This window comes from Chiloscyllium plagiosum, unplaced genomic scaffold (assembly GCF_037043375.1).
Source record: "Chiloscyllium plagiosum isolate Xiang-an unplaced genomic scaffold, Cpla_swu_hap1 HiC_scaffold_27, whole genome shotgun sequence".
NCBI lineage: Eukaryota > Metazoa > Chordata > Chondrichthyes > Orectolobiformes > Hemiscylliidae > Chiloscyllium > Chiloscyllium plagiosum.
The window spans coordinates 65,437,627-65,463,215 of record NW_028270165.1 but is presented as its reverse complement, the minus strand read 5'-3'; the positions used below and the strand labels follow the sequence as shown (position 1 = coordinate 65,463,215).

The window sequence follows — 25,589 nt, the reverse complement described above, 5'->3', positions numbered from 1 at the left end:
TCATTTTTAAAGACGGTTCTTTATGCTTTTGAAATAAAAATCGTTCTCCAATAATACATTGCTTTCTCAGTGACAAGCTGTGGAAATGAGGCACAGGTTTGGACGTTGTTCTAGGATTTTCAGTAAATATAATATTATCATGGAATGGAAAGGAATTATGGCAGTGTGAATGCACAGAAAGGTGGTTAAAGATGTGAGTATCTGTTATTCGAACTCATCGAGTGAACAAAGACCACTGTCATCATCTGTAAGTGTGAGGGGTTCATCAGGATCACTGTCCAATTGTAACTTTCCATCATGACAGTCTGCATCTTCAGTCTCAACATCGTCATACTCACCACGAATTCGACCTGGAGACAAAGATGAGCATCACTGATACAAATTGAAATACACAACAACGATAACTAGAAAACGAGACGAATGTCTCAGATAAGGCAAGTGCTGGAAACTGAGACCAGAAGAGTTCGGTCATAATTCTGAAGTTACGGAATGAGCAGAGTTGATGCAAATTGGGATTGTTTTCTGTGGAAATGAGAAGGTGAAAGGTTATCTGATTGAATTATTCAAGATAATAACCCGGATAAGACAGGTAACATAAAGTAAACTACTTCAACTGATTACACTATTTTAGCTCGAGAGGTGTTATACACAGAATTAATGCCAGACCGTTCAGGGAAGATGTCAAGAAAGGATAAAGCTGTACAGGGTTTGGAAATATATTTCCCAAAAATTAGCTCATGTCTGATCAATTCTTAATTTTAAATGTGGCCGGGATTATTGTTGATCAAAGGTATTTATGGACATGCTTCAAAGGTAGGGAGCTGGATTTCGGCCACACCATAGTTTGGAATTATCTCATTGAAAGGAGGAAGAGTTACGAAGGGCTGAGAGACCTACCGCTGTATCTGTCTTGCAATTGATTGACTTGGAGCTGAGCATGCAGAGTTGCTGGCATGCCTGCGATGAGTCATGAAATGATGACGACTGTAGTTGGGGAAGACAGGAAGGAACATCTCTCTATGGTGGAGAGATCAATGACCAAAGGCCATACATTTCAGAGAAGTGATGGGAGAATTAAACAGGAAATCTTCGACTTTCTGCCAGGAAGGGTGATAGAGGCAAAACACGCTCAAAAAGGTATTCAGTGATGCACTTGCAATGTCAAGACATACAAGGCTGTGGGCCAAGGTGTGCTGGAAAAATGCGATTAGAATGATAACCTGGTTGTTTTTGTAATGTTCAGCTTAAGGAGACGTATTCTTCTTCGGGAACGGGTGTGAGTGCAGTTCCTGAAAGCAACGACATCGAACGCACGTCTCTTTGCACATTACAAGTTGAGGTCATAGGCTCTATAATCTCTGTGAGCAACAAGACAGCCGGACAGACCATGCCCATGATCATGTGGTATCAAAACAGCGATTTTCTCTTTAACCAACATTCCAGTGGTCACACTACCTTGTGAGGGTTGCAATCGTTAAGTTTTGGACAGCTTAGAGGGTGTTGGACGAAAATTAATTGACAGAAAGTGATGCTATACACACCTGGAATGCTGTTGGATTTCACCTCAAGATTTTCAGATCCGGGATTATTGTCAGTCAAGTTGTGGCTGGTGTAGTATTCAATGCGATTGAGTGAGTCAATGGAAGCATAAATTACTAAAAATAAAAATGGAGAGTTACTTTCAAACTCGAATTCCAAGAGAAGCCATGACCAATAAGATTTAGAATGAGTCAAATATTCTTCAACCAGAGGCTTGCGAATCTATGGAACACAGATGGCTATTGAGGCCAAACAGTGTGTATTTAAAACAGAAATACAAAGATTATTGATTAATAAGGGGATAAAACATCCAAGGAGAAGGCAAATCAAAGTGGTTGAGAACCACATCAGCCCTTATTGAATGGCAGAATAGACTCGATGAGCCAAATGATCTAATCCTGATCCTGTATGTCGTAGACTTAAGGACTATAGTTGAAGGTTTAATGTTATTAATTGTAGGGTGACAACAGAAAGTATTGTTCTTTAATCGTGCCTGTAGAAATATCTGGAATAATGTCAAGTGAACCCACTGCGGGAAGGAATATGATATAAGATCTAAGAGCAGGAGTACTCCATCTGACCGTTCCAGCCAGTTCCGCCGTTCAATAAGATCATAACTGATCTTTTCGTGGCTTCAGTTCGACTTACTCACGATTTCAACGTTCAAAACATTATTCACCCCAGTTCTAAAGACATCTGATGAGGCAGGGAATTCCATAAATTCTCAATCCTGTGGGTGAAAATGTTCCTCCTCAATTTAGTCCTAAATCTGCTATCTCTACTTTTCAGGCCATGTCCGTTCAAATAATAGTCATTTCTAATTTTATTCCAACAAAAATGGATAATTTCACATTTATCATCTACCAGACATTTTCTTTCCATTCATTTACACTGTATCTGAACACCTGCAAAGTTTCAGAGTCATATGCACACTTTCAGCACCACTCATCTTCTGTGATTCATCATATTTGTTTATACATTGATTCCTCAATTTTGCTTCCGCTCTTTGGTGCTGTGTAATCCATACTTACTGCAAAAGTTATATTATTTTAAAATCAATGACGAATTGATTAGTTGTCCAGCCATCTGAAGGGGTCAGGGTGAAACCAGGGTAGAAGTGAAATTGATAGTTCTGTTTGCCTTTTCAAATGCATGCCAGAAATAATCTATCAGGAATGTAGGCCAGTGGGAATTATCATATTGAAATTCTTCATCTCACGAAATGCGGACAGAGACACAGTTAATGAGATAGCTTCCCACACACGACGACTGTGTTTTAACTAATAATCATGTTCATTCAGTCATTGATCATGGAAGACTGCAAATTAAATGGAAGCTACACTTATCCAGTCATGATTCACTGTACAATAGAAAATATATACCTGGTCCATGTTTGTGATCAGTCCTCTTTCCAGGGGGAATATTCTCAATTTCTTCATAAATTCCTTGGTACAAACCAAGGCGTGAGCCTCTGCCACCAAGGTAAAGTTCTGTTGAATAAACAATAGACTGGTCAGCATTTGTAGCTGAACACTCGCAGAAACAAGGTGTTTATATCTGAAGAACCAGGAGAGAGAAGAACGAGTTCACTCAATGCTGTAGATTAGAATCTTCACACAACGTTAACTGATCGCTGAAGGGAGAACATCTTGGAAAAACAAGTGAACAGGCCATGATTAATTTCCATGTCACATCAGTTACCGATCCTAGTATGTTAAACAGAAAGAGCGAGATTTTCTTGTTGGTACAAATATGGGTATTTTGTTCTAATTTTGCTGATTCAAATATTTGTTCAAGAAAATTCTCAGCTCGCAATGGTGCATGTGAGTGAAGATGTTGAGTGCAGAAAATGAAACTCTTTAATGCAATGAACAAATGAAAATGTGAATAAACTATATTTTTTAAAAAAACTTGATAACATTGAGGAGATGACAAATTAATGCTCAAGATACAGTGGCGCTTACCAAAAAGGTTGATAACTATGTTGTTAGAATTGGACTACTTTCATTAAACAATTGCATAGTTATGACAATTAGGTAAAAACCAAAACGGGACAAGAATGGAATAAGGTGTACCTTGATGACATTGATCGTGATAGACTAAGTGCATAGCATTTATGGCTATATGTAAACGAAAATTAAGAGCACGTGAAAGGGTAGAAAATGATTGTTATTGGTGTTAATTGTCATTGCCAACTAGTGGAAAATGGTTCCCAGGCAAACGCTTTTAAATTACTGTGCAAAGTACAGAAGTATCATTTGCTTAGTCAATGGAAGCCATTTGTTTCCTTCCTGAAAGTTCCCTTAAAAGGACCCTTCATCCTCTCAATGATCTTGGGTTGTGGTAGCAGCACCCAGACACTGAAGAACCATAAATGAACAGTAACTAATGAAGAAATATTTAGAGGCAGTCTGCAAATAACTCAATGAAACGGAGACATATTGTTGCCATCATTGACCTGCTCTGGAATGTCATGTCTATGTTAATTGAAAGATAAGAAAGTGCAGTCTTTATATTTCTTTCCCAATGATAATGACTGTAGCAACGCCACATTACACCTTAATTCAGTTTCTCTCCAAATATATTGAACTACTTGATGCATACTTCACACAGTTAGAATATTCTTTTAACTACTATTTACAGTTTTGATGCAATTATCTGAGTGTTTATTAAAACTAGCGTTTCATTGGGCAAAGTCCCTCGAAATAAACAGAACCCAAGAGGTGACGCACAATCGTGACCATCTCAGTCAAACGGTGGAAAAGTGCAATAAAATTCTACAGCCCCGAGAACATATGCAACAGTGAAAGTGACGCAGTGTTATCTCAGTTGGTAGATATGATGCTTACCTTTCATTTGCAATTTTCTTTGCATGACCACCAGTAATGCGATTAACTCACAGATTAACAAGACTCCCAAAGATGAACAGACGACAACTGGCATGGAAATAGACGGGCTTTCCTGCCCTTAAAGGAGGGAGTACAAATGGGTTTAGCATAGTTAAGGTCTGTCATGGAAAATTGTAAATAATCATCATTAAGGAAACAATGACACTAGCTTCCAAATCGTGAAAATGCCAACAGCATCAATGTCACTTTTCAGGAAAGTAACGCGAACACAAATACTAATAATAATATCAGTCATAAATACCCGCAGGTGGAGGTGAAGGGGAGACGGTCACCAACTCGGATCCTGTGGAACAGAAAGTACGAACAATGATGAAGGGAAATGTAACTTAGGAAATCAAATAGTTGCCCTGATTTTGAACATTAATGGCGCATCAATCTTACCAGAGCACTTTACACTGGCAATTTCCTTGTGGTTAAACTTGCTGTTAGCTGGAGCTGCGGAGAGACAGTCCAACAGAGAGATTTCTCTTCCCTTACACTTCACATCATTCTGCCAGATAACATCTTTCTCCTGGGAGAGAGCGGCCTCATCTCGGGCTGATAGAGCGAAGCCACATCCCAGCTCTCTGCAGACAACATTAGCATCATTTATATCCCAGGAATTGCCACACAACGTTCCCCAGCGTTTATCGCACATGATTTCCACTCTTCCAGAACAGTTGCTGCTTCCTCCATGCAAGTGCACACTGTCTTGCGTATCTGTGGTACAGAACTGATTATTATTGAATGCAGTACAAAGCAGAATCTCCAAGAATTCGCACATAGAGAAAGAAGACGCACCTAATTGTTGAAGGCAGTAAGTTGAACTGAGGGACTGCTCCTTTGTCACATTGCTCTCTGTTGGAAGGAGAAAGATGCTCAGTCTATTAGGAATTCATGTTTGAGTATGACCCGAACATTGAGAAGGCTTGTCATGTTACCTGAACAAACTACACCAGCATCTTCCCGATGTTGACAGTCGTGTTGACCCCACGGATCTGTGTGACATTGCCACAGTGTCGACTCGTGTGACAGACACTCCATCTCATCGAGCCAAATAGTTCCCGTTCCTGCTCCGAATGACTGAGCGTCGTACTCAACATACTGGAACGCACCACAGTGCAGCTGTTTACAAATCACTTTGGCAACGTGTGGATCCAATGTGTCTGAACACACTGTTCCCCAGGTCCCATTGTAGAACACCTCTACTCTTCCCTCACAGCCATGCTTTCCATTCACCAGCCGCAGCTCCTTGTGTTCTGTTCAAACAATAACACATATCCAGATTATTAGATTGTCCATATCGCTGGTGTGCACTGTGATTGCCGTAACGAGCAGGATGCATGATATGAACAAAGGGAATTGCTGGAGAAACTCAACAGAATCTGTGAAGAGAGAAAGCACAGACAAATCTCCAGGTCCAGTAACGCGTATTCTGAATTCAGGAGGCGTCACTGGACATGAAACGTTGTCTCTTTGTCTAGACGGATGCTGCTAGACATATGAGATTTTCCAGAAATTTTCCTTTTTGTTTTAAATTCGCAACATCCGCGGACCGTTGTGTTCAGTTTTCTTCATGACACATATTGCAATGAAAAAAGGAATGAGCCAAATGTGCATCGTGCATGGAGTTTAGAAGGACTTGACCAAGACACGACTAGAATCTGGCGAACTGTTTGAGAACCCGAAATGGTCGAGAAGCAGAAACTGACAGAAAACAGAAAGCCTGTGTTAAAAGTAAATTGTCCACTTTGCAGAAGTGACGGTCCACTGGAACTGGTTCTGATATCATGGCTGTTCAATTATATACATATATATAGATATATATGCAATCAATTTTAAGTTTGTATCACCAGGGAAGTTTCAAACTGCTCAGTTGGAAGCAAATTACGGAATATTTTTACTGTTCTGAAAAACCATGAAAAACGCAAGTGCACAGTAATAAACAGGCAGTACAGGTCAGATACAATTGTACAGGAGCTGTGTCTGATACAGTGAAGTCTGCTCGGAAACATAAAGAAAAAAAACTCCCTTCATTTTCGAGTCACAAATAGTTCGATAGACACACGAACAGGTCTCATATTTCTGGTGGCTCGATACAAAAGTAAAGATCATAAATTTGGAATTAAGTTTTAGTAAACCCTTTATGACAATCAGGACAATATTGGCATCCACTTGGAGTAGTGACAACAGATCAAAAATGACACTTTTCATGACAAACGCGTCTTGTATCAATAGAAGATGAAAAAAACTGACAGAAAAGCAAGTTAGATTAGAGAAACGAATTGTTCTTTCACTTTTTGTGTACATGTAAGTGTCAGAGATCGTTTCTTTAAATTACTGCCGCTGCTCTACATTCCTTCGAATTCAGTGAACATACGTCAGCATGACGTCTCACTTACAACATTCGAGCAAAGTAAAAGCATTGAAGAATGGCCTCACCCGAGCACATAATTCTCACATTCTCTTTATGAGAACAGTCGTCTTGGTGACCCAATGGGACTGAAGGACATTCCCAGAGAAATGATTCGTTTCCAAAACACTTCACATCTTTCCACCAAATGTGGCCTGAGCCCGGTCCAGAGGAGGAAGGGGGTGTCATATCCAGTGCTTTTCCACAACCCAGTTGTTTACAAACGACTTCAGCGTCTACCACATCCCATGAATCATCACAAACTGAGCCCCATATTCCATTGTAGTAAATCTCCACTCGACCAGCACAAGGGCTTCCACCATCTGACAGCCTTACCTGAAAGTGCTCTGTGAAATAATTACACATTCAATGCACATTCCCTTCATCACTCAGGGCAACATAGTACATAGATACAGGAAAGAGCGTTTTAAATGTTCTCACGAGAAGTATTTATTGTGCTTAAACATAATTTCTTACAAAACTGTTAGATCAAGTGTAACCTTTTAGCAAGAATGTACAGCACATGAATGTTTCAAAATATCTTATTGCACCTGGTACTGCCAGGTTCAGTTTCCCTTTCTATATTGAATATTCTGTGAAATATTTTGCAAATAGTTGCATTTGTGCTTTCTCTTCCTGCCACTCCGTTTATGTCTGTCCATGCGTTACTTTGTCTAATGCTCACCCTATTTTATAGTGCACATAACAGTACGTTCGTCCAATATAAATACCGTCTCAGCTTTCATTCATCAGCGCACATGAGAATACTATACCTTACGAGAATATAACTGAAAGACAACATATATATTAGCATGACAGCAATAGCACTTTGAGTAGTTGTAAAAGTGTAAATACTGAAAGGGGACGAAAAGTCATTTCAGGTTATTATCACGTGTACTTAGATACAAAGGTCCAGAACTAATTCACAGAATCACAGATTTAAGAAGTCTTCAGCACAGAGAAAGAACCTTCGGCCCACCAATTCTGCTTCTGTCAAAAACAAGCTCCTAAATATTTTATGCTCATTTCCCAGCACTTGGGTTCGTCCTTAACTCCTTCGCATCACAAGTGCACATCTAAATATATCTTAGATTTCACTAACGTTTCTGCCTCTACCAAACTTACAAGCAGTGAGTTCCAGACTACTCCGCTGCCCCAAGTGGATGAAAAAGAGTATCCTCAGGTCCCTCTGAACCTTCTGTCCATCAGCTTAACTCTATGCCACATGGTAAGCAATTGCATAACATAGGGGAAAGATTTCTTGTTGCTTATTATACACCTCAATCCCGCCCATACTCATTCGCCTCTGTTCAAAGGAAATGAATCCAAATCTGGCCAAGTTGTCTTCATAGCTAAATGTTGTTCATCTCAAGAAAATCTCTCATACGTTTCCCCCTGCATTGTCTCCATTACTGTCAAATGCATCCTCTGATGTGGATTCCTTAACTGCACACAGTTTTCTGCTCTGGTCTAAATCATGCTTCTTGCAGTTTGAGAATAAACTTTTTCGCCCTAAAATCACTGTCTTCAGCTTCTAACGAACCATTTTATGATCTTTATAGAGGAAAAGTGAAGCTTCCATCAGGTCAACAGCATAACAGCTGTTTGTAAGTTATTCTGCACAATGGAATTTTTGACAACTTGTGCGCTGGACCTGACACGAGAGGAGACCTTCCCTGAGCTCACTGGTTGCAAACTGCTTTTCTGATTGATGGCAAGTCACACAGTTGCTTATATCTACCGCACAGCATTCCCCTAACTTTAGTTCCAATGCTGTTGCAATGTCCCCGGTTGTGATTCGAGAAGAGTACTTTCCACTCCATCACCAAGAAGCCATTGCCTCGACATTGCAATGATCATGAAAGCGTTCCTTCAGGGTCTCATCACCATCCCGAGCTACATAACGCACAACGACTCCCAAAATATTATATAATTGCAGTGCGGCGACTTCGCATGTGAAACATCTCAAGACACTTGTTTTGGATGGAATACGTCTCTCGTGCATTATCTGCAAAATTCAAACTGCGCTTTCAGTCTCTGCAATGCTGCACGAGATCAGAAGATTCTCAGAGAAGATAAAAAGCTCTACTAATTGAAAGGAAAGCGATCATTTCAAGTAATGGAGTCCTAGACATATCCAGGACAAAAACAAATCCTTCAGTCCAACTCCTCCATGTCAATCATATATTCTAAATTAATCCACTCCCATTTAACAACATTCCGCGCACATATCTCTAAACGTTTCCTATTTATTCACGAATCCAGATGCCTTTTAAATGTTGTAACCGTACTATCCTCCAACACCTCACTGTCAAGATATTTCATACGTACAGCCTCTTTTGTGACAAACATTGTCCCTCAGTTCCATTAGAAATCTTTTCCTCTTACTTGTAACCTCTGCCCTCCAGATTCGGATTTCACTATCCTGGGGACAATGTCTTGTCTATTCACCTTATGCATGCCCCTCCTGATATAATAAACTTCTGTCAGGTCTCCCTTCAGCCTCCGACCATTCAGGGAAAAACGCCCAGTCTGTTTATCTCCTCCATATAAGTCAATCCTTCCAACTCTGCTAACATCACTGCAATTTTTTTCTGAATCCTTTCAAGTTTACCAGCATTGTTCTTCTAAAAGGGTGGCCAGAATGATACACATAATTCCAAAAGGGGCCAACCAATGTACAGCCACAGCATGACTTTCGAACTCTTGTATTCAGTGGCACGGATCAATGAATGTAAGAGTACCAATCACCTTCTTCACTGCACTGTCTCTCCATGCCTCCATTTTCAATGCACTTAGAGTCTGCACACCGAGGTCTCATTGTTTGGCAACAATCCCCAGGACCTTACCATTAAAAGTATAAATCCACCTCGGATTTTACTTATAAAAAGCCTCACCTCATATTTATTTAAATTAAACTCCAATTCCCATTCCTCGGCATTTTTGCCTGTCTGAACAATATCTGTTTATAATCATTCTCATCAAAATTTCAAATCGCAACGCCAACGTCACTCTCACAAAATTAGAAATTGCTGGTGAAATGCAGGAGGTTTACTGGCCTCTTTGGGAAGTGGTGTTAGCATTTCAAGTCGAGTGACTCTTTATCTGAACTAACGCATTCTTTGTGCACGTGTGTCAACTTTACTTTTGGGTTAAGAAACTGTAATTAGATTAGATTACTTAGAATGTGGAAACAGGCCCTTTGGCCCAACAAGTCCGCAACGACCCTCCGAAGAGCAACCCACACAGACCCATTCCACTACATTTAACCCTTCACCTAACACGACAAGCAATTTAACATTGCCAATTCACCTATACTGCACATCTTTGGACGGTGAGAGGAAACCGGAGCACCCAGAGTGAACTAACGCAGAAACGGGGAGAATGTGCAAACCACTCAGACAGTTCCCTGAGGCGGGAATTGAACCCGGGTTTCTGGTACTGTGAGCAGTAGTGCTTATCACTGTGCCAGCCTGCCGCCCCTTAAGACTAGATTAAATTCCCGACATTGTGGAAAGTGGCCCTTTGGACCAACCAGTCCACACCGACCCTCTGAAATTTAACCCACCCAGACCCATTTTCCTCGGACTAATGCAAATGACAATCTGCGGAATTTAGCATAGCCAATTCACCTGACCTGCCACGTAATGCTTGTATCTGACACAAAAATGGTGTTAATTTCTCATATTCATCCATCTGCACCCGCCGCCCACCTCAGGTCTGCTGATATCCGAGCGATGAATAAATGGTTCGAGTGACACTGACAAGCAAGTGGTGTACATCCTCAATTTACTCAGCAGATGAATATTTGGCTTGATATATCTGAGCTGGTTTAAATGTGAAGAGTCTACTTACCTGAACAGAGGACCCCTACACTACTGCCTTCGATGTCAGACGAATTCAATGTGTTGGAGATCCTGCAGTCCTGGAGCTGTGATTCATGTCCATGACATTGGACAACATGTACCCACGAACCACCATCACTCTCCCCGTACTTTGAAGAATTATATATTTCTAAGGCATAACCGCATCCCAGCTGTCTGCAGACAACGTTGGCATCATTCTGATCCCACACGGTGTCATGCACTCCGCCCCAGCTTCCATGAGAGTAAACTTCAACTCGGCCATCACAGCGGCTTTCTCCATTCACTAGTCTTAGCGCCCAATTTTCATCTGCAAAATAAGAGTTACTGAGAACAGCGATTGAAATGAACACAGATATTCGAGAACTGGCAATCACAGGAAAATGTATGATTTGCAATCATAAAGATATTTTGTCCATTTACTTTTTCAAATACTTTCATCATGTCATTACATTTCTTCTGAAAAAAAAATTGAGAGGGGCGTGGAAATAAAAGTGCTGCTATTCTGGCATTCGTTGAAAATAAAGTCTCGTCTTTAGCTAGCGACCTCATCCATTCAGGCCGACTGTCAGTCTGCAGATGCTACTCGTATGCTTTGACCATTTATATGTTGCCACTACTCTCATGGTTGACGGCAGAGCATGTTGCACTGAGCAAATGACCCGCAACATGACTGAGACAACGGTCAATAAGATAATGGAAATTGAGGAACAAGTCTGTTTGAGAATTATGACATTCAAAACACTTATGAAAATTTGGGATAGCACATAAATTTTAAAACGTGATGCTGTCACTCACTAATGTAACTGCCAATATTCTCCATTTTCTTTTGAACATTGTCTCCACGCTATTGATACGTCAATATCTTTTATTAGAAGTTATGAATACATCTGAGTTCTGCGGCGCCATTTGTGCAGATTCTGATATTCCCTGCCAGGAGTTGAGGGCAGAATGTCATGTCGTAAAAATGTTGACACGAGTAATTCAGATGCTTTATGCATTCTCTGGAGGAATGTTGGAAAATTTATGCTCTGGAATTGGAGCCCAGTTTCAGCTCGTGAACAGGGAAACTATGAAGAAATATTGAAAACACAACTCATGCAGCCCCTAATGTTTGTCAGGAAATCAAATCTGGTTTCCACATTTGATCTGCCCGACAAGGTCTTCAGGCTCATAAAAGAGTGACAAAATTATAACTAAAGGCCTCTAAAACCAACTTAGTTAAAATGAAATCAGGCATCAGCACAAAACCTGGCCTCACTAATCACATCTTCGTTCTCTGAAAGACTAAGTATCAGAATGATAATCGTTCAAATGTTCGTGAAATATTCCAAATCTGAAACAGTACAGAGAGTTTAGAAGCACTCACACAATTAGTAACCCAGGCAGAATGGATGCATTTTTGGAGAGACAGGGGATTGACATTTGAAGAATGCGGCAGTTATAGGCAGAGATTTAGGAAATTAATTATCATCTTGGATGGCATTCACAATTTTTTTAAAAAGATAATGTACATTTAATACAAATTAACTTCCGAAAACTCAAGTGTCGTATCTCAGAACATCATTGTGCCAAATCAAACATGGCCTCTTGATTTGCAAAGTGGAGGTAGAAATTAAGACCTGGTGGTGCTGAGAGTGCCCGAAATTCCAGAATGGCAGCTGGTAAATATCAAACTGAGTTAATAGTCTGGAACGGAAAGTTAGTCTTAGCGATGGTGACAGTCAAACGATCATCAATTCTCCTAACAACTCATCTGGCTAATACTTTTCCTTATGGAAGGACATCTGCCGGTCTAACCTTTTCTGACTGACATATGACTGCGGATTATTAACCATATAGTTGAAAGGTAATGACTTCCTGAAGTGAAATAGTGCGCCAGTTAAACCGATATTAATCAGAAAAGGCCCAACAGGCCGTGGGCTCACCAGTGACATTCCATTAAGCTATAAATAAAATAATTCCAAACTTTAAGTACACAAAAACACTGTTCAGCAAAAGAGCAATTGCTATAAAGGACACACCCGAGCAGATGACATTGGCCATATTTCCATGTAAACAGTTGAAGCTTTCCCCATGAGAAACAGGACAATTCCACAGTCGTCGCTCGTTTCCGTTGCATTCATAGTTTTCCTTCCACACTGGTCGGGCTCCCCTCCCAAATCGAGCATCTCTCGGGATCGACTTTACAGTCCCGCAAAAAAGGTGCTCACAGACCACATTGGCGTCTTGTAAGTCAAAGTAATCACCGCACAGCGTTCCCCACTGCTCTCCATGCAGGACCTCCACTCGCCCAGAGCACCTGTTCTCCCCACCAACCAATCGGGGACCATTGTTTCCTGTTTTGGATCAAATAAAGAAACAAACGTTTGCAAATATCCACGCACTTGTTCGAGATTCAAAAGAGAAAATAAATCGAATCTCATCCTCCATTGCCCAATACAACACATGACAGTTACAATGTCTTTAAAATAATTACGATTATTTCATGAAACTCTTTCCACTATTCACATTTAAAGGGTATTCCCAAGATAGTGATTATGATCATTTACCTCAGTCCTGGAAAACCTATGAAACGAGGGTGTAAAGGTTAACTTGATGCAGTCCATAGTTTGATAACAGCAGTGTACTTTTGGTCCCGATTGCTCGTGCAGGTTAGATTGACTTTTGCAATCATGCAGTAATGCTTAACCCAATTTACTGATGAATAGGTGGCTGCATTCTTGTTAGAGAGATGTGGTTGATGGTGATTTAACCTGATGGTCACTATTCATCAGCCGAGGGTTGAGCTCAGAAGGTGAGGACCATCAAGGCAACTTCAGATTGTGGGGGTAATGAACCAACGCTGATGGCATTACCTTATATCAAAGACCAGCCATTCAACCCACTGAGGTAGCCGATTCCATCACGGTGTTACAATACAGTGCAGCTAACGAGGCGAATGTATTAAATAATTATTTTTGAAGGCAATTTATGAAACATGGGCAACAAATGAGTATACAGGTTTGAGGCAATTGAGATACTTATAATGTTGAATAATATTTTGTACAGTAAGATATTGATTGTCTAGGTGACCAAATCATTACCAGTGCATCAGATGCTGGCTGCAATATGCAGTTTCAATAATATGAACCTTTATTCTCCCATCGAACATACAGTAATGAAATCAATTATAACCTGTGAAAGTGTACCGTTTGGTAGAATGTGACATGGACTTCCTCGAATTTGCATTGAGATGCAGAGTAACACTTCAAAATTAGCCCTTGATACCATGCATCAATGTTTTCAAACCATTATTCATGACATCTCCCAATTTCAGTAGAGCATGCAAAGAGAGCAGAACAGATAAATAAGTGACAGATGAAACTTTAAGCAAAGAAGTTTGAGGCAGTATATTTTGGCAGCCTGGAAGATGACATACAACGTGCATTTAGATATTTTCACCTTTTCCCTCTTCATGTTGTGAATAAGTGCACTTTGACAGAAGTGCTGGAGCTTCAAAAGCTGAGATACATCAAGTTGACAGAATACTTGGTAGAGTAGTCAGCAATGCAACTTAAACTTAAATTTAAGAATAGAAGAATTTCGGGCAGAAAGAGAGAAATAATTCCTTTGCGTTTGGGAAGATAGTAAAACATTGTTTATAATTATGTGGAACACATAATTGACAAAGTGTGTCCTGGCTCTTGAGGAGATGCATACTCGAAGAGATACGCGAACAGGCTTCTATTTTCGACTAATGTGTATTGTACAGGTTATGGATCATATTGAAGCAATGGAGCTGGAACTGATAGAGGTGTACGAGAATATTACTTGATGAACAAAGCAGCAAACGAAAGAAATTACTGGACCTGCCAATTGATCATCGAAAGAGTAACTGGCAATAATGTTACAATTTAGGACAAAAGGTGCACAGTTTTACATATTGGAATGCAATGAATCAGACAGTTGACAAAGTGCATACCATGCAAAATATAACGTGTTACCAAGGCAAGATAAATTTACAGCAACGTGAAAGTTCAGAGATTAAGAAGGGTCGCAAGTAAGGGACAGAACGGTGAATAAATTACCATGATAATATCTATCAGCCAACGAGTGTTTGTGAGCTGGAACTTCTTGCTGAAAAAGTTGTTGTCAAGAGTGATCTTCAATGATGTCATACAGTCTGTTCGTATTGTTATAAAATATAATCGGGTCAGGGAGATTCAGAAAATAAACAATTGTCTTGTCATAACTTTAATTGTCTGAGGTTCACGTCAATGTATCTGTATCGACCAACGATTCACATTATCCTCCATGAGCGACGTTTAGTCAACGTCGACACTAAAGTGTATTGGCTGTGGACAGTTGAAGAAATGTCTTTCCCAATCCAAACGCAAACGTTTTAAAATGTTTAAATTTTCAATAATTTCGTGTATATTTTACCTCATCACTCTTGTGCCAGAGAATATGAGAACCTTGAGGATTAGTTGAGATTTGTCACGGTCAAAGCAATGTCAGGAATGCCAGCGACATTACTCTTACACACATGAAGCGGAAATGTGTCTTTTTCTTTAGGTAAGCTTGTACTCACCAGAACATATCAGGGTGACATTGTTGTGTCCAGTGCAATCCTGGTGCGTGGTTGAAGACCGAGGGCACTTCCCCAGCTGAGTCTCATTGCCCGTACATTTAAACACCTCAGTAGCCGTGAGGACAGCACTGCCTCCAGAATGCATCGAGCTTGAAACAGACACTGCGACTCCACAATGAAGCTGTGCACAGGCCACATTGGCGGTGTTCAAATCCCATTCAAGCCCACACATTGTTTTCCAGGTGTCACCGAACTGAACCTCCAGTCTGCCAAAGCATTGGGAATTTTGAGGTACCAACCTCAGAGGTCTGTGATCTGAGATATTTTTAAAAAGCGCAGAATCAGAGCAATTTATAGCAACAGCGACTTAGATTATTTTCTGATAAACATTTATATGATTAATTACAGGTCTGGCATTTAGAACATAGAACATAGAAGAATACAGCGCAGTACAGGCCCTTTCGCCCTCGATGTTGCGCCGATCCAAGCCCACCTAACCTATACTAACCCACTATCCTCCATATTCCTATCCAATGCCCGCTTAAATGCTCATAAAGAGGGAGAGTCCACCACTGCTACTGGCAGGGCATTCCATGAACTTACGACTCGCTGAGTGAAGAACCTACCCCTAACTTCAGTCCTATATCTACCCACCCCCCTTAATTTAAAGCTATGCCCCCTTGTAATACCCGACTCCATACGCGGGAAAAGGTTCACACTGTCAACCCTATCTAACCCCCTAATCATTTTGTACACCTCAATCAAGTCACCCCTAAACCTTCTTTTCTCTAATGAAAACAGCCCCAAGTGTCTCAGTCTTTCCTCATACGATCTTCCTTCCATACCAGGCAACATCCTGGTAAATCTCCTCTGCACCCGTTCCAGTGCCTCCACATCCTTCCTATAGTATGGCGACCAAAACTGCACACAATATTCCAGATGCGGCCGCACCAGAGTCTTATACAACTGCATCATGACCTCAGGACTCCGGAACTCAATTCCTCTACCAATAAAAGCCAGTACGCTATATGCCTTCCTCACCGCACTATTTACCTGGGTGGCAACTTTCAGAGATCTGTGTACATGGACACCAAGATCCCTCTGCTCATCCACACTACCAAGTATCCGATCATTAGCCCAGTACCCCATCTTTTTGTTATTCTTCCCAAAGTGAATCACCTCACACTTAGCTACATTGAATTCCATTTGCCACCTTTCTGCCCAGCTCTGCAGCTTCTCTATATCCTGCTGTAACCTGCCACATCCTTCCTCACTGTCAACAACTCCTCCGACTTTCGTATCATCCGCAAACTTGCTCACCCAACCTTCTAACCCCTCTTCCAGGTCATTTATAAAAATGACAAACAGCAATGGTCCCAAAACAGATCCTTGCGAAACACCGCTAGTGACGGCACTCCATGAAGAAACTTTGCCATCAACTACTACCCTCTGTCTTCTTCCATCCAGCCAATTCCTAATCCAAACCTCCAACTCACCCTCAATGCCATATCTCCGTATTTTCTGCAGTAGCCTACCATGGGGAACCTTATCAAACGCCTTACTAAAATCCATATATACCACATCTACCGCTTTCCCCTCATCAACCTCCTTCGTCACCTTTTCAAAGAATTCAATAAGGTTTGTGAGGCACGACCTGCCCTTCACAAAACCATGCTGACTATCCTTGATCACATTATTCCTATCCAGATGTGCATAAATCCTATCCCTTACAATTCTCTCTAAGACTTTGCCCACAACAGAAGTGAGACTCACCGGCCTATAGTTACTAGGGTTATCCCTACTCCCCTTTTTGAACAAGGGAACCACATTTGCTATCCTCCAGTCTTCTGGCACGATTCCTACTTCCCACTACTATCCTTCTGGAAATAAATTGTTCCTACAATCAGGTTGCTGCCCTGTCGATCTCATTCATGTTCAGCCATAACCCCGACCCTCAGCTGTTCAGACAGAAAGCAACTTTCAACCTGAGGATAAGTGACAGAAAGTGATTCTGCCAGCCAACACAATGTCTCATCTCAGTATGCATTGGGTTGTAAATGTGATCATTCCTGCAGCGCAGTTCTCTCAATGTGTCTTCAAGTGGCATTACAATGGACACCTGTCGTGCCCCTTTACTGGATTGGAAACGGTAACGAGAATTCACCTCTCCCATTCGCTTCAAATATTCACGCATTATATGATAATACCGAATGAATTGGGCGTTTTGTTATTATCATGTTAATAATATTTGGATAGTTGTCGCTCTGTTATCATATCCCTTTCTGGTTTCAGGCAGCTCCGGCTTGTGATAAAGCTCCAAAGAAATGGTAATAGATTTTTACCTGAACAGACGATACCAGCATCATTGTCGTGTGACAAGCTGTAGTGATCCCATTCCTTTGATTGACACTCCTTCAGAGCGCGCTCGGTCCCGCTGCACTCAACATTCCAGGTCACAATGGGTCCGGATCCTCGTCCAAAGTGAGCCCCGCCCGAGGCAGAGACCGCGGTCCCGCAGTCCAGCTCCCGACACACAACTGTGGCATCCGGCAGGTCCCAAAGATCATGATCGACTGTCCCCCACTGTCCCCTGTAGTGAATCTCCACTCGGCCAGCGCAAGGACTGCCCCCATTCTCAAGTCTCAGCCTCACCGTCTCTGTAAAACACCGAAATCGTAATCAAAGTGAATACTGCGCAATTGTGAAAGCTCCAATTGATGTCTGCATTCCCAGCTCAGAATGCAATGGGAGTGATGGCATGGCAAAAGAAATGCATGCTATCGCAATGTAACTCACAATACGTATTGTGGATGGTGAAATGCCATTTTAGAAGTGATGCTCACTCACAGAGAGCGAGGGTCAGAAAAATGTTTCCACAGAAACAATTCCTCTAAACTAGCCTAGGTGAGGAGAATTTTTATTACTCATTCATGACATATGGGCGCAATGAATGGCGAGAAAAACACAACTGATCCTCCGTGCATCTGAAAATGAAACAGTACTTCCGTCTGTCACAGCCCGAAATATTGTGGGATGTATGATCATATGAGCACAATGTACAGCTCAATAGTGAGTGAAATGGTTTATATACATTGCTGAAAGCAGCACTGTGTGTGTAACTGAATTTTCACAGTATCCCCATGTGTCGTCTCGATCTGAGAATGGCAATGTGCGTAGGAACTGAGCCTTAACACTCTGCTCCCCAGCAATCCTGAAATGAGAGACCTTCAGAAGTCATGCAACCCCATTAGTTATTAACAGACAGCTGTTCAACATGAATTTTAAGGCAAGGAGATTCTTAGCACAACTTCGTGCTTGAACAGAATCATCAGAATATAGGAAATCGACTCCATATAAAAGGAGCATGCAGTTACCTTTACTATCGGCCTGAGTGTCAGCAAGTCTGCCTGAAATAGAGGGATAAAAATTCAATTTAGCACGTAGAAATAAATTAGACAAATGCAAAAATGCGGGAATAATTATCATTAGTTTGCCAAATAATCATATTTTACACAGAGGGTGGTAAGCATCTGGAATAAGCTGCGAGTGGAAATGATTTAGGCGGGTACAGTAACAACACTTAAAAGATATTCGGACAGCTACATGGATAGGGATAGTTGAGAACGATATGAGTCAAGTGAAGAGAAATGGATTTGACATTTGTGGATTAACATTTGATCAGCCTGGACCAGTTTGGGACAAAGGCCCGATGTCCGTACTGTGACTCTATGATATCTGGAAAGTTCAAATCTCATTTCATGCAATGGTGATAAAAGCAGGAAATATAATTACTGCAATTATCAAATATTGTCTGTTTTCTTATAAATTTGACCAAATTGTTTCCACACAGAGAGACACGCTGCCAACTCTCTGACTGGTCTGCTCGTCACTCCATTGCTATCTTCCTCAACATTGTGATGATCCCTGTAAAGAGCGACAATACTCCCCAGTTACCAAAGCAAGGCATCCCCGTCCAAAGTTTTCAGCATTTTAGAACTTTGAGTCGATCAGCAATACTGAAATAAACAATGGCTAACAGTGCTTAGTCAGCAACCAAGCCCCGAAAGTATATTTATTTTTTTCAGTGTTTACCATCTTTAATATACGGCTTTATTATGTTCCCTATCTACATGGCGACAGCATTACGAGATTCACTCATCAACAATATCCAGCAGGAATTATCCATTTCCCTAAATCTGGAACAGGAAGTTTTATGATGGATTGAAAAAAGAAAATCAACATGTAACTGTCCACAAACCATTCTACGGTCACAACAGAGGAAGAAGGTCATTCTGTCCAAGGGGCCGATGCTACCTCTTTGAACACACTGCTTAATGTGTTTCAATGTCTATCGTCATTGCCAACAAAGTATCACTCTCAGTATTTTTAACCCACGTTCAACTCCACTGGGGACAGGATGGTGATGAACCCGCTTTAAACTTTTTGTAAGTGTTTACTGGTTGGCGAACGTGGTGCCACTGTTTAAGAAGGGTGGTAAGGGCACGCCAGGGAACTATAGACCAGTGAGCCTGAGGCAGTGGTGGGCAAGTTGTTGGAGGGAATCCTGAGGGGCAGGATGTACATGTATTTGGAAAGGCAAGGACTGATTAGGAATAGTCAACATGGCTTTATGCATGGGATATCATGTCTCACAAACTTGATTGAGTTTTTTGAAGAAGTAACAAAGAAGATTGATGACGGCAGAGCGGTCGATGTCATCTGTATGGACTTCTGTAAGGCGTTCGACAAGGTTCTCTATGGGAGACTGTTTTAGCAAGGTTAGATCTCACGGAATACAGGGAGAACTAGCCATTTGGATACAGATCTGGCTCAAAGGTAGTTGACAGAGGGTCGTGTTGGAGGGTTGTTTTTCAGACTGGAGGCTTGTGACCAGTGGAGTGCCACAAGGATCGGTGTTGGGTCCTCTCCTTTTTTTGTCATTTACATAAAGATTTGGATGCGAGCATAAGAGGTACAGTCAGTAAGTTTGCAGATGATACTAAAATGGGAGGTGTCGTGGACAGCGAAGAGGATAACCTCAACTTACAACAGACTCTTGACCAGATGGGCAAATGGGCTGAGAAGTGGCAGATGGAGTTTAATTCTGATAAAAGCGAGATGCTGCATTTTGGGAAAGCAAATCTCCGCAGGACTTATACACTTAATGATAAGGTCCGAGGGAGTGCTGTTGAACAAAGAGAACTTGGAGTGCAGGTTGATAGGTCCTTGAAAGTGGAGTCGCAGATAGATAGGATAGTGAAGAAGGCGTTTGGTTTGCTTTCCTTTACTGGTCAAGGTATTGGTACAGGAATTGGGAGGTCATGTTGCGGCTGTACAGGACATTGGTAAGGCCACTGTTGAAATATTGCGTGCAATTCTGGTCTCCTTTCTACCGTAAAGATGTTGTGAAACTTGAAAGGGTTCAGAAAAGATTTACAAGGATGTTGCCAGGGTTGAAGGGTCTGAGCTACAGGGAGAGGCTAAACAGACTGGGGCTGTTTTCCCTGGAGCGTCGGAGGCTCCAGGTGACTTTATAGACGTTCACAAAATTATGAGGGACATGGAGAGAATAAACATGCAAAGTCTTTTCCCTGGGGTCGGGGAGTCCAGAACTAGAGGGCATAGGTTTATGGTGAGAGGGTGAAGATATAAAAGAGACCCAAGGGCAACTTTTTCACACAGAGAGTGGTACATGTATGGAATGTGCTGCCAGAGCAAGTGGAGGAGGCTGGCACATTTGCAACATTTAAGAGGCATTTGGATGGGTACATGAATACGAAAGGTTTGGAGGGATATGAGCCCGGTGCTGGCAGATGGGACTAGATTGGGTTTGGATATCTGGTCGGCATGGACAGGTTGAACCGAAGGGCCTGTTTTCATGCTGTGCATCTCTATGACTCTATGACTCAACTGAGTTTGCCCTGTCATTCATTTTACTATAACTTATTTTCCCCCTCTCCCAAGCTGATAGAGGCATCGAAATATATTTTCAATTTTAGTTAAGTTAAAATTTCACGCATTGTGTGGTACAGTTTGATGATTTCTAGCTTCTTGTGAAAACTTTCCCATAAAATTTTTATAAATTCTATAAACCTCGAATTGCTTGTTTTCAATCTCAGAATAATATCATGTCGACTTTCAGACATCATGGGTCATCTGTTCATGTGTTAATAGATGGTCGCTCACTATGGATTTATTCAATCCCTGCTGTACAACATCTCTCATAAACTGCATTCACCGACTTGAGTGACCGTTCACCTCTTTATCATGCGTGTGCAATATCCCTACAATTCAATGTTAAATCTTTATTTTTTTAATGTAATTCGTCACAGAAAATGAACAGGACAAATCTAAAACAATGTCTTGCACGCTGGCCCAATTATCAGAAGTTTGAAGATCCTTACTCACTGGAGATTTTTGGAAAATAACAAATACATATCAGATCAGTGGCATCATTGTGAACTCTCTAACTGATGGGAGAACTGGTACAAACTAAATCTACTGAAAGACTGTTCATCGCAATTTCAGACAGATGTAACTATGGAATAATTCTGTCTGGTTTTGAACACGTATGTCCTTTTGAACTACTTTTGCAGCATTTACTGGCTCACGTGAAATTTCTCTTGCAACATTGCAGAGGGTACACCATTCAACGTGGAATGAGGTGAGAGTCGGTACAATTAGTGTTCTCCATATTTCACATCTGTATGAGAACACAAGAACGACGAGCAGGCGTGGGCCATCCGGCCCATCAAGGCTGCACCACCATTCAATGAGACCATGGGCTGATCTTTCCGTGGATTCAGTTGCACTTACCCGCCGATTCTCAACAACCCATAATTCCAGTGCTGTTCAATAATCCATATATCTACGTTTGATTTCATCCAACAAGATAATCTCAACTGCTTCACTGGGCAGGGAATTCCACAGATTCACAACAGAATGGCTGGAAAAGTTCCTCTTCATCTCAGCCTGAAACCTGATCCTCCTTAGTTTAAAGCTACTTTCCCACGTTCTACTTTCACCCACTAGTGTGATGAACCTCCATCATATCTACTCCGTTCATTATTTTCTATCTTTCTGTCAGATTCGCCCCTCATTCTTCTAAATTCCAAATATTGTCCTGGTCTTCTCAAGCTGTCCTCTCCGGAATCAATGCTGTGAAGCTTCTCCGCAATCTGTCCAGTGCCAGTGCAGTATTTAGCTAACACAGATGACTGCCTACTTCAAGCTGAATCGCTGTATCAAGGAAGAAGGCAAGTTGATTTCCAGTCTGCTTCAACTACACATGAGGGACATGAATACCATTTTTATTTTTACTGTAGCGTTTATTTAGATTTCAAAACATCTTTATTTCTCTGAAATTTTGTAATTCAATTAAGTGTCAATCGACACAGGGAATAAAAAGAAACAAAATTATTGACAGCAGCAAAAATGCAGAATACTTGACATTTCTGTATGCGAATTAAAACTGAACACATATTAATTACTAAATTTAGAAACTAAACAATGCATTCACCTCTCGGTTGATATGACTTCAATCATTCATTTTTCTTCACATAAAGGATCAATTAGATTTTATGGTATACCCAAGTAGTAGAATTATGTCGCGAATAAAGAATTCAATTCTTAGTAAAATAGAAAACATTGAGTTGAACATGTGTGCCTGGGAGTGACCCTTGTGTTTCTTCTTGACTAATATCGAATTTATAAAAGAGCAATAGTGGATTGAAAAGTCAGCTATTCATTACTTCGGCACGAGGTGAATATTAAAGTGGTTTTGTGCAACTTGCAATTTTATATTTCATGCACTTCCCTAATTATAGTCATAGAGTCATAGAGATGTACAGCATGGAAAAAGACCCTTCGGTCCAACCTGTCCATGCTGACCAGATATCCCAACCCAATCTAGTCCCACCTGCCAGCACCCGGTCCATATCCCTCCAAACCTTTCCTTCGAATATACCCATCCAAATGCCTCTTAAATGTTGCAATTGTACCAGCCTCCACCACTTCCTCTGGCAGCTCATTCCATACTCTTACCACCTTCTGCGTGAAAAAGTTACCCCTTAGGTCCCTTTTACATTTTTCCCCTCTCACCCTAAACCTATGCCCTCCAGTTATGGACTCCCCCACCCCAGGGAAAAGACTTTGCATATTTACCCTATCCATGCCACTCATAATTTTATTAACCTCTATAACATCACCCCATAGCCTCCATTGCTCCAGGGAAAACAGCCCTAGCCTGTTCAGCCTCTTCCTATAGCTCAAATCCTCCAACCCTTGTATTCCATGAGATCTAACCTTGCTAATCAGTCTTCCATGGGGAACCTTGTCAAACGCCTTACTGAAGTCCATATAGGTCACATATACTGCTCTGCTCTCATCAATCTTCTTTGTTACTTCCTCAAAAAACTCAATAAAGTTTGTGAGATATGATTTCTCACACACAAAGCCATGTCGACTATCCCTAATCAGTCCTTGTCTTTCCAAATACATGTGAATCCTGCCCCTCAGGATTCCCTCCAGTAACTTGCTCAATACTGAGGTCAGGCTCACTGGTCTATAGTTCACTGGCATCTTTACCGCCCTTCTTAAACAGTGGCACCACGGTTGGCAACCTCCAGTCTTTCGGCACCTCACCTGTTCAACAAAGATCGACAAAACTTAATGATGGAGCCGTTCACCATCTCATGCTCTATAATCTGATCCAAGAATGTTGTTACTTCTAGATAAATTAATATGAGATTAAGCTACCAATTTGTCTCACTGTTTCACAAATTGAAAAGTTTCAAAGCACGAGATGAGACAAAATAGTGTACAAGTAATGCAGAACCAGAGTAAATTTACTTCTCGTTCAAATTTATTGTCTCATCTTAGTAGCCACTAAGACTGTTGATCTCGAAGTTACACAAACTAAACTCAGAAACCTTTCTTTCAATAGTTCTGAGCAACCTCCATTTCTATGGGAATTTATTCTTGCATCAGTCCCCAATCGGGTCTCCTTCCAACTGAACCCGAAATGCTTTTTCTTAAATGATATGAAACAACGTCAGGTTACTATCTCTGGTCGTCAAATTCACAACGTAAACAATTTTACAAATTAAGCCAAAATAATTGAGACACCAGGCTGATTGTAGAATAGAAAAGTGCATATGGAAAATCTGAAACAACTGTGGAGAATGCTGGAGAACCCCAACACATGCGGAGAGAGGAACAGTGTTAAAATTGCCACTCTGTTGGGACTCCTTATTTTCTATCCTTCTGCTCTGAGTGATCCTATCAGACTCGAAACATTTCTGTGTTTCACTCTTCATTGATGTTGACATATCTCCTGATTTCATCCAACATTTTTGAAGTTTCTTTGAGCTATGAGGCGGTTATGCGTACTCCACAAAATTCATGTTAATAAATTTATATTCAACCCCCTTTGTTCATATATCAGCTTATAAAATAATTTTGAAAGTGAAATCTAGTCTTTGAGCAACTTGAGCTGTGTTGATGTGCATGTCTTTTTTTTATCTTCTGCCATATATCTTAGGACAAAACAGACAGCAACTAAACTTTAAAGGAAATAGTACCAGTTTAGTCTTCTGGGTATAAAATGCAATTCACTCTCAGGGTCACTGTACCCGTGATTTGGGTGTAAATGGATTGACGAAATGCAGTACATCAATAGACTCGAGGCACACCAGTTACTCTAACCCGTCATTTCGATCTCGGGAGGCTGATTTAACCGCTGTGATATGTTTTATGAAAATAATCCACAAAATTCGGATTCAAGCACTTAATTCATTAATGTACATGGAAATACGTCCATGGGAAGAATGAAAAAGAAGGCTTCAATATCTTGGTTAATTCATGTCACTGGATAAATAGGAGTAAATTTTCCAGAGATTGAGAAACCCAATTTACCACAAAGCAATATATTTCTGTGTACATGAACTCTCTTAACATACTACGCCATCGCATAGACAGAATCTTTTTTAGCTAGGCTTTCTACGGAGTGGAAACAGGACAAATGGCCCAAAAAGTCCATGCTGACCCTCCGAAGAGCAACCAACCCAGACCCATTTCCCTCTGACTAATGCACCTAACGCAGTGTGGACAACTTGGCATGGTCTGCACATCTTTGGACTGTGGGAGGAAACCGGAGCACCTGGAGGAGAGCCACACATACACAGGGACAATGTGTAAACACCACACAGTCACTCGCCCGAGGCTGGAATCAACTGAGCTGACATGCTGCTCCATATAATAATCTGAAGCAGGATGCCCATCCTTTCACTACAAGTGGAGAACAGGTGCCAGAT

At 41.1% G+C, this 25,589-nt stretch overlaps 1 protein-coding gene across 1 annotated transcript; it reads right to left on the bottom strand.

Moving 5' to 3' along the window:
• Nucleotides 1-204: 204 nt before the first annotated feature.
• Nucleotides 205-24,988, bottom strand: LOC148144493 (scavenger receptor cysteine-rich type 1 protein M130-like). Its single transcript, XM_087975350.1, has 14 exons — nucleotides 24,982-24,988; nucleotides 18,651-18,683; nucleotides 17,619-17,933; nucleotides 15,277-15,591; nucleotides 12,728-13,042; nucleotides 10,696-11,013; nucleotides 6,870-7,187; nucleotides 5,346-5,686; nucleotides 4,830-5,160; nucleotides 4,690-4,731; nucleotides 4,389-4,505; nucleotides 2,922-3,029; nucleotides 1,542-1,655; nucleotides 205-350 (listed from the first exon to the last, which is right to left on the bottom strand). The coding sequence occupies exons 1-14, from the start codon at nucleotides 24,986-24,988 to the stop codon at nucleotides 205-207; spliced, it is 2,820 nt and encodes a 939-aa protein (XP_087831476.1).
• Between the last annotated feature and the right edge of the window lie 601 nt (nucleotides 24,989-25,589).